General features: G+C 38.0%; 1 protein-coding gene across 1 annotated transcript in view; it reads left to right on the top strand.

The window, feature by feature from the left end:
• Positions 1-15,657, top strand: part of tty (tweety) — a 60,427-nt gene that overhangs the window by 21,111 nt on the left and 23,659 nt on the right. The window contains exons 8-9 of the mRNA XM_071588496.1: positions 10,221-10,486; positions 11,616-11,717. Of these exons, the coding sequence (XP_071444597.1) occupies positions 10,221-10,486; positions 11,616-11,717 (368 nt within the window). The remainder of the gene's footprint in view (positions 1-10,220; positions 10,487-11,615; positions 11,718-15,657) is intronic.

The following is a 15,657-nucleotide window of genomic DNA, read 5'->3' as shown; positions in this document are numbered from 1 at the left end:
CTCCCATGCTTCCCCAGTACATATCGGGCAGCCTTTCTTTGCACCTTTTCCAGTTTTTTAATATGACCTTCTTCATGAGGGTCCCATACAAGAGAAGCGTACTCTAAAATTGGCCTTACTAGGGTCTGATAAGCCTTCTCCTTGGTTGCTCTAACGCTCCCTTTGAGGTTTCTCATTACCCAATGAAGAGTTTTGAAAGCTTTCTTATAGATGCACTCCACATTTAGCCCCCACCCTAAGTCCTTAGTTAAATATACACCTAAGTATTTGACAGTATCACTTCTAGGAATGACATTTTCTGAAAATTTATATTCCCTATTGTTTCCATTTACCTTATTGCTAAAAGTGATTGATTTGCATTTGTTAACATTAATATCCATCCCATTTTTTGTCACCCAATCTGCCATTTTATTAATGTCCCTTTGAAGTTTGTCACGGTCTCTGTCATTTTCGACTTTCCTGTAGATAATACAGTCGTCGGCAAAAAGTCTTATCTGAGAATTAATATTTATTGGGAGATCATTTATATATATTAAAAACAAGAGCGGGCCAAGTACGCTTCCTTGTGGGACTCCCGATGTTACCCTTGCTTTTTCAGAATACACTTCTCCTAATTTGACCCTTTGTGTTCGACCTTCCATGAAATTTCTGACCCAAGAGATTACTCTTCCATCTGTGTGTAGTGGCAATTGGCCCATCTTAAGCATTAAGAGATCGTGGTCAACTTTGTCAAAGGCTTTTGACAGGTCGACTATTATAGCATCCACCTCTATTCCCGCATCCATAGAGTCGAACATTTCTTGGCAGAACCCTAATAGCTGAGTTTCGCAAGAGTGCCCTTTTCTAAAACCGTATTGGCGACTATACAACCAATTCTCACTCTCCCACAGGTCCAAGAGATAATCAGCCATTATCTTTTCTAATAGCTTGCATACAACTGATGTCAAGCTTACCGGTCTATAATTATCAACTAGTGCCTTATCTCCTCCTTTGAAAATTGGCGTAACATATGCCTCCTTCCAATCATTTGGCAGGGCATTATTGTTTAAGGTAACATTGAATAAATGATTTATATAATTTGAAACTACACTACCGCCCAATTTAAGCAAGTCAATTGAGATACCATCTGGCCCTTTTGATTTATGTGCCCTCATTTTCATAATTTTTTTATAAATTTCTGCGCTCGTCGTTTTAATACTTTTGGTATTTAATATTTTTTCGCCTCCTTGTTGACTCAGAGTTGAATCTACAGGATCCTTTTTATTTACCATAACTTTAAATACACTTGCATACCAATTGTTAAACGTATTAGCCTTTTCCTTATCATCAACGATTAGTGTCCCATCCTCTTTTTTTAAAGCTGTTATGTTTTCCCTGTTGTCTTTCCTCCTCCGGAGGTACTTGTAAAATTTATTTCCATTATCTATCCCGATTATTTTCTGTAGAAAACTATCTTTGGCTATTTTCTTTTCTCTATTTAATTCACGAACTAATTTTTTGTAAATTATGAGCCATTCCGAGCTCTCGTTCCGTTTTTTGTGAATCACTCTCAGTTTTTTCTTCAAGGATCTAATTTTGCGGTTGTAGAACTCTGGATCAGTATTTTCTTTAAGAATTTTTTTCGGGACAAATTTATTTAATCCCTCCTCCATTATCCCCTTAAATGTTTTCCAGATTTCTTTTACATTCTGCCCGCCACTTACCCATTGCGAATACTTTTCCCTTAAAAAGGTCTGGAACCCTTCCCTATCACCCCGTTTATATTGCCAAACTATCTTTTTGTTTACTAGCCCCTTATACTGAGCCCTCTCCCAGTTTATATACATACGCACAGCTGAATGGTCACTTATTCCCGGAAGGACATCGACTTCCCCTACCCACTTTTTCGGTCTCACAAGTATGACGTCGAGGATGTTTCCCCCGCGCGTGGGTTTTTCCACCATCTGTACAAAACCCTCCTCGTTTATAAGACGACTAACGATTTCTTGGGCCTTCCCACCCCCCACCGTGACCTCGTCTGCCGACCATTGAATACCTGGAAGGTTCAAGTCCCCCGCTATGAGGGTGTGATCCTCAGGGTTAGCCGAGCATATGTCTGCTAATACCTCGACTGCGTGCATCCCTTCGTTGGGGCTTCTGTACATAGCAACTATTTTTAAAATTTTCCCTCCATTCCTACCTTTAACATGAACACACATCATCTCACAATCATTTCTTACCCATTCCAATGTACTTATTAGGTTTTTATCTACACATATGAATATCCCCCCTCCACGACCATCCCTATCCCTTCTGTAAACTGCCAAATTTTGGGGAAAAATCTCGTTTGACATAATATGATCACTTAGCCACGACTCCTTACCTATCACAATATCCGGATTACATGCATCAACTAACGTCTCGAAATGGCATACTTTATTTAGAATACTTCGGCAGTCAGTATTAGAGTGGGGCCTCAATTTACAAAGTTAATCCATCCCATAGGGTCGATTGTGGAGTGAAAATATCATAAAGTCAATAATTAATTGATTGATTAACCATTGATTTTACCTAATTTGTTCTGGGCAATCCATTTGACCCCAAAAATGTTTGTGAATATGTTGAATTACATATGACAGAGTTTTAGGGGAAAATTACTTGGTAGTAATTGATATACAAGTCACCCCCAAATTAAATACAATTTTCTAATACTGACTACATTAGTCAGTTCCATTTAAGATATTTAGCCTGTGAATAATACCATAGACCAAAGGTTTCTATCAGAATTTTTTTTTGATGTGGCAGAAAATACCTAGTTAGTATCACAATTCTCCAATAAAAGCATGTCATACAAAGTCAAATTTCACTTGCCTTTAAAATTTGGACTTTTTCTCTGTGGATGGATGATGTAGTGGCTTTATTGAACCAGTGGATTTAAGGCCAGGATTAAAGATGACAGCTAAATCATGCTCACTCGAGGGCCCCTGATCAGTTTCACACAGGCTTACATATCCTTTCACATTCATGTTTCTCACTGGAAGCCAATGGCACCATAGCCACCTCAGCCTCTGCATCAGCTGCTTAAGATGTGGCAGAGCTTTAAAACTTTCATGAAGATTTTGTTCATAGACTTTGGCCCAGATGCCTTCATGTTTTCATAATGCATCTCTTGGTAGCTGGTCATGGCATCTTGAAGTGCCCTGTTGACCTTCATGAACTTTTTACCATCTTCTATCATGTTTTTAATGCAGCATGACCTGTTTTAAGGCTTCAGACTAATGTGTGGTAATGATGCATTATTTTCACAAACACATCATCATCATCTTTGCTCTCCCCTTACTCCAACTTAATCAAATCCTTGTTGTTCTCAAATAAATGGTTTGAAATCATCTGCTTACCATTCCTTAGATGGATTTTTTAAAAGTGGCTTACCATTGTATACTTAAATTGGCATTTTAAGAGTTACATGCTCTCAAACTCATGATGTTTTTGACAATTATTTTCCCTGTGTTTCTTGTGCTAAATAATTCTTTGAACTCCTGTGGCATCATAGCATGTCATATTATCAAATTTGCCCTAATAGATAGATGCCTTTGTTAATGCCATTCTAAGTTTTCCATAATTCTTGAAGCCTTTTGATATTTAATCATCTCTCGTGGTCTTGAATCAGTCCTTTCTGATAATTAGCTCAGGAACTGACTTTCTTTGGAATTCATTTTCTGTTAAGTTTCCTTTCAGTAAGACTTCAGCATCTAAAAATACCATGCATTCCAAAATATTTATATTCCCTCTGTCAGTTGGTTACAACAGTTGGTACGCAGCTATAGGATGATGATGGTCACCTGTCTGGTGCCATCCCTCATAGACCTTTTCTAATTTTGATGCATCAGAGCCTCAAAGCATAAGAAGATCCCAACAAGATATTTATAAATCCGTATCCCAATGAAATAAACTTATCTAAATAAAGTGTCCCCAATTTTCTCCTTAAATTATATCAGTAATAAACAATAAATATCTTTAAAAACAATAATGGTAATGAGTGCTTAATTGCATTATAATATGTATTTAATTAGTTTCAATTATTGAGATAACTATTTGGTCAAATTTTTATTGAAATAAAGGAGAGCTTAACTTCAGAGTAATGGCTCTAGTTTTCCTTAGTGTTTTTCATTTTGTTGATGAAATGTACGGTCTCAGCTGTTCTCCAGCAAATTCAAATTTTGCCATCCGCAATTGAAAAATAAACTTTCATAATAGGTCGTTATTGCTAAATTAGTTAAGAACATAGCAGCTGATATTCTGTGGTGTTTTAAGACAATATGGTTAAAAAGGTACTTGAATTCTATTAGATTTCATTGAAGCTTCTATGGATGAATGTTGTCAATGGAGTTAGTCTGCTGTCAACCAATGATTGTCACTGTGAGAGTGATTTTTTGCTTTTTGTTATGCATAATTTTGATGGAGATAATTAGTTAGGATTTTCACTTGTCCACATAATTATAAAAAAGTACTTCTATGTATTCTTAAAAATTTCAGAAAATCGATTATGTGTTTCATAACTTAGAGAATGAATGATTATGGAGAGATGTTCGTTCGAAGGTTTCCGCGGCGATGAGTAGGTGATTTCCACATTTTTCGGGCTGCGTCCGCGTATGTCGTTTAAAAGTACAACAGTTTCGCCAGCTATCCTGCTGGCGTCCTCAGGTCAAGGATGAAAAGAAGCTTGTTGTCCCGTCTTATATAGGAAAAATCCGGCGCCAATACCGGGAAATTTCTTGGCCAATCAGGGAACGTCCTCATATTTGCGCGGGATTATTCGTTTCCACGCACTGTGGAGTGGGTATCCATCCTCTCTGTTAAAATTTTTTGGCCTTTTAACGATTTCAATGGCCTCTCTGATTATTCTCTGGAAGTATTTTCCTTCTTTCGCTATTATTTTAGCGTCGTCGAAGAGAATAGAGTGTCCAGGTTCACTCCAGGCGTGCTCAGCGATGGCCGATGCTCTAAACTGTTTGGCCTTGGTTGCCCTCTGGTGTTCACTCATGCGTGTTTTCAGCGCTCTGCACGTTTCACCGATGTACCATTTGCCACAGGAGCATGGCACTTGGTACACGCCTTCTGATATTAACGGTGAAATTCCATCCTTGGGTCCGGGTAGGGTGTCAGCTATCTTGGTGACGCAGTTGAATCTGGTCACCACATCATGTTTCCTTAAAGCCCTCGCGATTCTTTCCGAAGTCCCTGCGATGAAGGGGATGGTGACGTAAGCCTTCGGACGTGGTCTGGAGTCTTCCTCTCTGTCAGGAACAGCGGTGGTTTGTCTCTTCTTTTCTTCCTTCTCGGCCCTTTTTTGGATCATATGAGCGCTGTATCCATTCCTTTGCAGGGCATTTGTCAAGTGTTTCTTCTCGTTGGCAATAGAATCGGAGTCACATATTTTATATGCTCGGTTGACAAGTGTGTCTACCAGTGAGGTCTTCTGACTGGGATGGTGGTGCGATGCAGCATTAAGGTAGCGGTCGGTGTGAGTAGGATTCCTGTATACTCTGTGTCCAAGCCTCCCATTCCCTGTATTTCTCTTCACCATGACGTCCAAGAAGGGCAGTTGATGATCCTTTTCCACCTCCATAGTGAAGTGGATGGCTTGATGCTGTGAGTTCAGATGTTTCAGGAACTTTTTTAATTCTTCCTCTCCGTGTGACCAAATGACAAAAGTGTCGTCGACATATCTTAGCCACAGTGAGGGCCGCTTGTCGCAGGATTCCAGTGCTTTCTTTTCGAAGCTCTCCATGTAGAGGTTGGCCACAACCGGGGAGAGGGGTGAGCCCATCGCAGCTCCTTCCATCTGCTCGTAATGGTCACCATTCCATAGGAAGAAGGAATTGCGGAGGCAATGCTCCACCAATCCTGGAAAGTCCTTAGGGATTCCGCGGGAGGTGAGTTCCTTGATGATATTCAGCGATTCCTCAATAGGGACGCTGGTGAAAAGCGATTCAACATCGAAGCTGACCATGAGATCGTTGTCGTGGATGGTGATGTTTCTTATTACGTCAATGAAATGCGTCGAGTTTTTTACGAAGCTGGGTGTCTGTCCGACGTGGTCCTGCAGAGACCGCGCCAAGTACTTGGCGAGTTGGTAAGTCGGAGCGTCAATCTGGCTCACAATCGGTCGGAGAGGTACATCCTTCTTGTGAATTTTGGGCAGGCCGTACAGTCTCGGTGGTTTCGGTGCAGTCGGAAGCAGGCGTCGTTGCTCTTCTTTTGGAATAAGCGATCGTTTAATGATAGCCCTTGTGCTTCTCTCCGTCTTGGCAGTCGGATCGCTTTTCAATTTCCTATAAGTCGGACTGCTGAGGATGAGCGATATTTTCCCTTCGTAATCCTCTCTATTTATCAGGACTGTTGCGTTGCCTTTGTCAGCTGGTAAAATGATTATACTCTCGTTGTCCCTTAGCTCCTTCAGTGCTCTCCTTTCTTTGCCGATGGTGTTTGATCTTGGTGGTTTTGCGCCATGGAGGATACGTGCGACATCTTCTCGGATTTCGTCGGCGGCCGCCTTCGGAAGTCTCCGGATCGATGACTCTACCTCCGCGATGATCTTCTCAAGTGGTATCGTCCTTGGGGTCAAAGCGAAGTTCAGACCCTTAGATAAGACTGCGAAGGTGGCTTCATCTAAATGAAGGTCCGTCAAGTTCACAACCGATTGGCCATTGTCAGCCCCATTAATCGAGGTCAGTGGATGCTGCTTACAATGAAGTTTGTTGAATTTGTTGACTTGCTTTTCCCGCGTCGCCATTAGACTGGCTCGGGAAGAGTCGTACGTAATGCGCTCGGTTGTGTCCCAATCGTCAGCTTGTAGGGTGGCAGCCAGCTCCAAATGAATATAGTACAATTCTTCGGAGAGGCGGTCGAGGTTCCAACGTTTATCGTGAATTCTCTCTCTCAGAAGGTCTTCGCTGCAGCGGCGGAGGATCTTCTTAGCCTTGGGTGTGTTCAGGTGGTGTTTGACTTCTACGCAGGTAGGAATCGTCTCCGTGTCTCTGCATCGTTGAAGGAACGCTAACGATGTCAAAAGTCTCTCCTTCCTCGTTCTGAGCTTCTCGAATCTCCTTATCTTCCTGTGAATCTCCTCCCCGTAGAGGTGAGTAATGTTCGTTCGAAGGTTTCCGCGGCGATGAGTAGGTGATTTCCACATTTTTCGGGCTGCGTCCGCGTATGTCGTTTAAAAGTACAACAGTTTCGCCAGCTATCCTGCTGGCGTCCTCAGGTCAAGGATGAAAAGAAGCTTGTTGTCCCGTCTTATATAGGAAAAATCCGGCGCCAATACCGGGAAATTTCTTGGCCAATCAGGGAACGTCCTCATATTTGCGCGGGATTATTCGTTTCCACGCACTGTGGAGTGGATATCCATCCTCTCTGTTAAAATTTTTTGGCCTTTTAACGATTTCAATGGCCTCTCTGATTATTCTCTGGAAGTATTTTCCTTCTTTCGCTATTATTTAGGAGAGAGTTCATCCAGAATCCTCCTCAGAATTAGAAGTCAATATTATCCCATGGCAGCACTCTTCAACCTGCTGCTATGATGAGCATTAGCACAACTAGTATACAACACTTTTCTTTGCCAATTTTTCATCCTGGAACCTTGGATTCACTTCATAAAGCTTACACATGTTCTGTGAAGACTCTTAAGTACATGTTCATTTTATCTGTGTCATCATAGATCTCAGATATCTTTGAATCATATCCAGTCAGTGCTTGCCAATGTTCCATAAATGGTTCAGTAGCTTCATTATCAGCACTCATGATGCACCTTTATCTTAAATAATATGTCTCCTAAACAGCCATAGCCAATCACTACTTTCATTGAAGTTCTCCATATGCAATTATTCGGCAAGATTTTTATGCTGTGCATCTTGTATGTCACTGCTATGTATTTTTACCCCATGTGATCTTTTATGCTCATACTTCCTGTGAACAGTCAATTACAATCTTTCATCTTCTGGTAACAAAGGTAATTTCCTGGGGATCGAGAGATTGCGGTGGCTAATGTACTGATGTCCCACCCAGAGGGCCCAGGTTTGAATCATGGAGGTGGCAATTTTTTTTCAGTGGTATCCTGATGCGGTGCTTTAAATGAGTGCACCATCAGTCAGATGTAGTATTTTTTTTAGATTGGATAGTATGTAAAGGAATACCAAACTCCTAAGGTAAATCTTTGCATTCAATTTCTCAAGAAACTTCGTTTTTTAAGCTTGAAGTTTGTGATTTCTTTTACTGCCACTCTTCTTTGGTGCTGATTTCAAAAGTTACTTTATTTCATCTGCCAATATATTCCATAATCATTAAATATATATGTAGGTAAATGGAGATTTACAAAATATCATGGAACGTATTAACTATTTCAAATGTGTCACTTCCGCCAAATTTTTGGTGTTTAGATGAACATGGGAATTATATTTCATTTCATGTAGAGTTATTTATTAGGTCAATGTACAGCTGGAATAGTTATTGAAACATCATAATTATTGTTAACCATATTCATAGAAACTTACCAACTAAGCATATTTTGGAAGAGTACAGCAGTGCTGCTTCTCCTGACCCCCTTAATAAGCCACTCTCAGTTTGCAACCAATAGGGAGACTTAGTGACTGGTACATGATGCCTAAAATTATTCTAAATTATCCTTAGGAGTAATCTTCTAGAGTAAACCTGGTGCAGAAGTTTGAGTTCTCTTCTATGCAAGAAATTGTCTGTGAAAGCAATGGCAAGTGCTGATCGTGCCCCTGGGAAGACCATTGAAGGGAAAATGAATTCCTAAAAACATTAATCTCTTATCATATATTTTGAAGGCTTACGTTACTCAGCCTTGCTTATCTGGAGAAATATTATGGATGAATATAAAAAAAATAAGCTCTTTACAAATAATTTAAAAATTGAACTTAAGAAGCTGATGTTACTTTGAATTTGAGCATTATATAATCTATAATAATAAAATTTATATAAGAGGCTTATAGAATAGTGCATTTTATTCTATTACTCCTGAAGATCATAATTCATATCAAGTTGTTGGCCAATAGAACAGTAAAGTTATGAAAACTTCCACAATTGTAGAAATGTACCCCTGAATTTCTAGAAAATCTGGATCAATTTCTGCCACAATGGCTGGAGAAGCAGGTGGGGGAGTTTCACTGGCATGGCCATCTGGTGGCCAAGATGTGTCATCCCTGTAATGGCAGGTCATGCACATGAAAGGATCCACACCCCATCCCCCCTCCCCTCCCCTCTCTCTCCATACCCCACAACAACTGTGTATGTAATCACACACTTGAGTTCACTTTTCACCGGATGATGGTGTATCTACGTTGAAAACTAGCTTGTATAAAAGTATATTTGTACCTGAGGAAAATTGCAGCCATGTTTATGCAGATAACTAGTATGTTTCATTTCCACACAATATCACAGGAATCTTCTGAATTTCCATGGAAACTTACTCGTAAACATGGAATTTGTTAGGTGTTCTAGGGGAATGAAACAGGCTTGGATGTTGACTGCTGCCATGTAGTGGGGAAGGAATAATGCCATCAATTGGTGGGGAAGAAATTTTTCTGCTGAATTCTTCAGGCGAAACTCTACTCTCATAAACAATACAAATGATCTTAACTCCCTTCTCTTTCTTCCTTTAACTTTTTCCTAAAATGCTGAGTCTTTCTTCAGGGATGAAACAAATGCATTCCAAACCCTGACGGAGGTATATATTGCTTTAATTTTATCTCTGAAAATTACTAAGGGAAGAATATAATCCTGGATTCATTATATTATCACAGCACACATGGACTTTTGCTCAATGTGAATGATGCCTTAAAGAAGGAGTTATTAGGCATTGTATGACTATGATGCGTGTAGGTGGCCAACCTTATCACAAAGTGATAGAAGCATATGCACATCAAAAGGTGCAGCCCTCGGAGCATTTAATGGCCCTAAAACACTATGCTGTATTTTTGTGTCACCATGCTTCCTATTCCTGGGTGTGCATCATAAATCATGGAAATATTATGAATGACTTTGAACATCATTCTCTTCCCTGCTCAAGCAACAAGACTGATACCAAGGTTGGTCCATTCAGAGATGACTCAGATCAGTATTCATGCCGATTTGACCATGCAATACACAATTATTCACTTCTTCTACTTTTTTGCCCCTTATTCATTGTGTAATCCTTTTGGTGCACCTATCTCTTGCAGCCAGTTCCCACCTCTGCATCTGGTGGCAGGATCAGCCCACTGATGCCACGCCTGAGTGATGCCCAGCGGTACCTGATGGTGGTTGATGAAGGAGTGACGCTGGCCGAAAGGATGGCCCCTGCAGACATAAGGTTGCGACTGGATGCACTAAGGTCGGCACTAGATCGCTCTCACCGCCTAGCCAACACGATTGAGCCATTGCTCGACTGTCGCAACCTTCATCGCCACTACGTGCACGCTGCCAAGTCCATCTGTGACCTTGGCCTGTAAGTTAAATGGACATCCACACTTGATAACTGTAAAAACTCCACTCAAAACATCCAATATCTCAACTTAATAATGGACCTTCATTCTCACTTCCATATTTGGTCATTTACTTTTACAAGGTAGTTAAGTTTAACAACTACTCACTAATACAATTTATGAAATGACTGGAAATGTATTGGGTCAGTAATGAAGGGTGAATAGGGTAGTTTATTACATGCCATAAAAATTCTTCATTAATTCGTAGTGTTCTTTTTTAGTTAACTCCTCAATGAAATTGAATATCTTTTGAGGAAGTATTCATATGCAAGGTGTTGCTATTGAAATTCAATGTTTTGTTGACAATTGTTCAACTTTTAAATGGTTATATTTTTACTTGACTCAATTATTTCCAATCTTGTCTTAGTCCATTGAATACAATAGACGAAATTTTTGCAAGGTTATTTTTTTCATTTGAGGAAGGAAAAAATTTGAATTTTCCCTGGGTACAGCTCATGTGATGTCACATTGCTAAGTGATTTGGCATCAGCAACAAAACGAAACCTTGCTAGGCAAAGTTTTCTTTTGTTATTATAAAAATGCATCGATTTGGCATCATTAAGAAATTGCTTAGGTATTTGTATGCCATTATAGGATAGGAGTGTTGGCTGAAGTTAACAATGTTTCACCTGTAGAGGCTGCCATGTCTCTTAAAATTTCTCATGTATCTAGTGTTAGCATAGTTTGACTGGAGGTGATCCAAGCAATACATTTGTGGCAGTAGCATTCAATGATACACATGTTGTTGTAGTCACCATTTATCCTTGAATCTCTTTATCCTGGTATTGAAGCTGAACCTGACTGGTATAGAATATTTTTTTCTCCATGGTATTCCACTGTTGGGGATTTTTTCGTTTCACTCTTTAAGTAACTCTTGAACAGGCAAGGGACTGAGAAATATATCTGTTTTGTCATCTTCAGACATGAGGAACTTTTACTCAGAGTATGAATCCTAGATAATGGAACAGAGGGTAAGATTCCTTGGTATTTCTTGTTGCCTAGGTACTGGCGCCAATCTTTGTTTTATCCAACATTAAAATATTTGCATAATTGGAACAATCTTAAGTAATTTTGGCCATCTTGTCCCTTCAGGTATGGCTTGGCATTCATGCTGCTCTCCTGCCTCACTGCAGGCTTGTTCTTCACCGTGCTTGTGTGGGTAGATTCCCACACCTGGATTTACATTCGGAAAAGGTGAGTGGTGCGAGCTCTTTAGATATGTAAGGTAGATGGGAATCACTCCCTAAGTGTTGTTCGTGTTAATATAGAGTTTTATTCTCTCTCTAGTATTTTAATGCCCTAATATCATTAATATTCACTTATGCCAGATCGTGCGTCTCCTATAAATACAGGTGTCAACACCATTTACCCCCACAAAATGCCCAAAATGGTGGATATGGAATACTACTTTTATGAGTTCGCTCAATCTTCTTGTGGGTTATGGCTAATTCCTATCATTTTCTCTTATATGAATCATGGTGCCCTCTCTGGCAGTTCTCTTTCATTTCTCTGAGATCACCACTCTGGGTTAACTGATTATTTTATGTGCTTGCTTGAGCTTGCCAAGTAGTATTTGTGATCGTACTTCTCATGATAGTTCAGAGCTGTTGAGAGAGTACTCAGTTGGATGAAAATATAATTATTTCAAATTGCCATATCTAAACCTTAGGATAAAATATGTAAAACAAGGCTAAGAAAAATACAGCACAGCTTCGGATAAATTTTAATTAGTACTAAGATACAAATGTTAAATTGTACATAAGGTAAAGATGATGATTACTTACTCTGTAAAAATCCACACCTTCTACTCCTTGTCTCCTTTCCCTGTAAATAAATTCAGTATGATTTCAATGGGTCTCCTGAAAATGCAGTGGAGATTGACCTAACTCATCAAAAGAAACCTCATAAGCTATGATAGGCTAATTCCAAAATTTTATAGATTCCACTCCTAATTTTGATTCCATCAATAAGTTTAAGACTATTTGCTGTAATGCAGACTTAATATGATCACTACGTAAAACCTATTTGTACCAAACACCTTCACGTCATCAGTACTGAGTTGACAATACTATCATTAATAGGTGTGAATCAGGGTTTTTTTATTCAGTAGTATTGTACATTACAAATTCAAACATATTATATACAATCATTGACTCAATTGCATACAAATGCATGAAACTCTTTTTAGTTTAAAATGAAAATTCCATTATTTAAATATTTATTCTTCATTTTTAAGACAAAGAATATTATGAAACTTGTTATATGCATACATCTGTAGTAAAATTTAACTTGAGTTAAATCATAATTTGTAGGAATGAGGAGCAGTTAGGAGTGTGAGATGATACAAAATGGCCATTTTCTTGCTAATGCTTACCTTTGAAAAGATGTCGCTTTGGCAGCTAGGCTCTCTTAAGAGAGTATATTTATCTCTTATTTATATTTAAGTGTTCTCACAAAAAATCTTCAAGAATGCAGTCATGGAAATGCTTGCTCAAAAGTGTATGTTTTCAGTAATTAACTAAAAGAATCATCTTTTCAACTTGTTTGATACTCCTCTCTAAGTTTCTTGAAACTAGTGTACTCAACATGGAATTTATCATATATGCCCTGGAATTTGTTGCTTTGAGGTCATCAATGCTTTACATGACTGCAATTGTAAAGGGATTTCTTTTAATTTGAAGAACTCCATTAGATTGATTTGTAGCCTTTGCCAAATGAATTTATTTATCAGCATTTATTGAACTTCTTAATGCTCAGAATATGGTGCACACTTGACCTTTTAGTTATTGCTCTTATTCAAGGGAGGGAATCAGTTGTTTATAATTTATTTTCTAATGGCAGTTTTCTTTCTGGTTGATTTATTTTATGATGAAATATTACCCAATGCTAAAAGAAAAATCTTTTTAATGGTTGTGGCAGCATAGAAATGATAAGAGGCATGGACATGAAAATTCTGTATATGATGTAAAAATCATACCTTTCTATGTATATACTGTATATTTCATGTGTAACTTTTCATAAAGGAAAACAGAAAGAGTTGTTACTCGGTTTTTGTCAATTATAGTGATGTTATGGTATTGCAATCATACAATTAAGTATTATTTGTATGTAATCTTGTAAGAGATTCGTTTATATTAAATCTAAAGTTTATAAAGTGCCAAAATCTTATTTGAAGCTTGCACTTTCTGCTGATCATGAATTACAAGAATTAAAAATTTTTAAAACTGTAAAATAAGATAAGAGATAATGCCCAAAAATTCTTTGGGCATGAAGAAAATAATATTATTGGTGGGTTAAGGGAAATTAACAGGTTCTTAATGTGTGGAAATTTATATACTAGGTTGCTGAAGTTACATGTATTTAATGGCTTTTGATAGCTTAACACTTTCTTACATTGAATGATGGTGTGCTTTGGTTTATAACTCTCAGATTTTATGTTCACAAAATAAATATATGACTAGAGTAGGAGGGTTTGAGTTGGGAGATGGATCCTGTAGAGGACACGAGGTGTAAGGGGACTACATCATGTATCGAAGTATGTACCCAAGGTCTGTTAATAACACAAAATATTACCAAATTCCCGTAGTGTGTATACATTTCTCTGGGTCCGTCTCTCTTTTTATCTTGCCTACACATTTTTTGGTAGGAGTGATACAGTCTGAAAGAATTAAAATATATGATAAACTTTTGAGGTTTATTAGGTTAAATAGATTTTTCATCCATTAGTACAGATTTGTGCGAACATGAACAATCCAGGTGCTCTCTATTTTGGGCATTAACATACAATAGGATGGATGATGATTGTGCAGTTGAATTATTATGCAACACATACCCTTACACTTATATACATGGTGTAGTGTTGCTGCTGTCTATCAAGTTCTTTTAAAATAGCAATCTGGAAATGACATTTGTGCATTGAAACTGGTTGAGGGATTGTAATAAAAAAATGGAATATGACAAAGTGCCTTGCCACTTTGTAATATTTACTGGCCCCAATTTCATAAAGTGATATCCTCTGCAGGTTCTTAATTCTGGAAGCAGGTTCACAACCACGCCATCTGGTGAAATTTTTCCCTTCTAGAAGATTGAAGTAAAAAATAAAATCAAACCAACAAAGAATGTTTCAGGTTTTCAGTATAATGACATATGCAAATTGTAATTTCAGCAGTGAAAAAAATTAGGAGAATATTGCTCAAGGAATTGACCTTGGTCACAGAGTAAGTAATTAAAATCTTGCCACCACACTAGTTCCAAAAATAGCCATTTTATAAAATCAGTCTGGTACTTTGACCAGTGGTGCTGAGGTTGGGATACTAGAACTGACCTGTCTTTAATTTTTATACTGAACTTTAAATTCACATATTCTCTAATTTTTGGCATTAAAGTTGCATGATTGGGAAATAGAGGCATAATTTATTTTGGAAAATACATTGTCAATTCAAAACATTAGAGATGCATCCACAGCGCACAGGCAAACAAGTACATGCTTGCTCATGAATTATGTTGAGCATATTTTTAATGTGATGTTTTAGATGAAATATGTGTTTAAACTTTTGCTTAAAAAAATAAACATATTTGACAAACAACAATTTATAATTTACGAAACACATTTACATAAATGTACATTTTTATATGGATTAGGTTAATTTCTGAATCCATGTTACAATACAGGTATTTCTCACCAGGTTGGAGGCGAGAGCCTGAAATATTGTGGTCAAAAAAACATTGTTGATTAACCATGAGGTGCATGGGACACTAGGGGTTTGGTTTCATGGTCCATATCACTGTGAAACAAACACCCTTAACTTTGCTTGAATTACAAACTCAAGAATGTTTTTGGTATAGGTATTTGCTTTTTTTATAAGTACAGAAATAATTTAATACTAATTTAATTTGCGAAATAAAAATAAAATAAACATATACTTGACTATAGTGCCTTTTCTTAGTTTTTTGAACAGACTGTATGATTCATTGTAAAACAACAAGTATGTGAGAAATTATTGACATTTTAATCAGCAAGAGTAAGCAAAATCAGCAGGATATCTTGTAGTTAGAAAGGCAGAAGGAAAAATTGACCATCCAGGATTATGAGAACTATTTTCATCCCATACTTATTAGAACTAGATTTGTTTAT

Source organism: Hetaerina americana, unplaced genomic scaffold, assembly GCF_022747635.1.
Source record: "Hetaerina americana unplaced genomic scaffold, ioHetAmer1.1.p SCAF_3, whole genome shotgun sequence".
NCBI lineage: Eukaryota > Metazoa > Arthropoda > Insecta > Odonata > Calopterygidae > Hetaerina > Hetaerina americana.
Note: the sequence above shows the minus strand (reverse complement) of the source record. Positions and strands in the feature narration are given on the sequence as shown.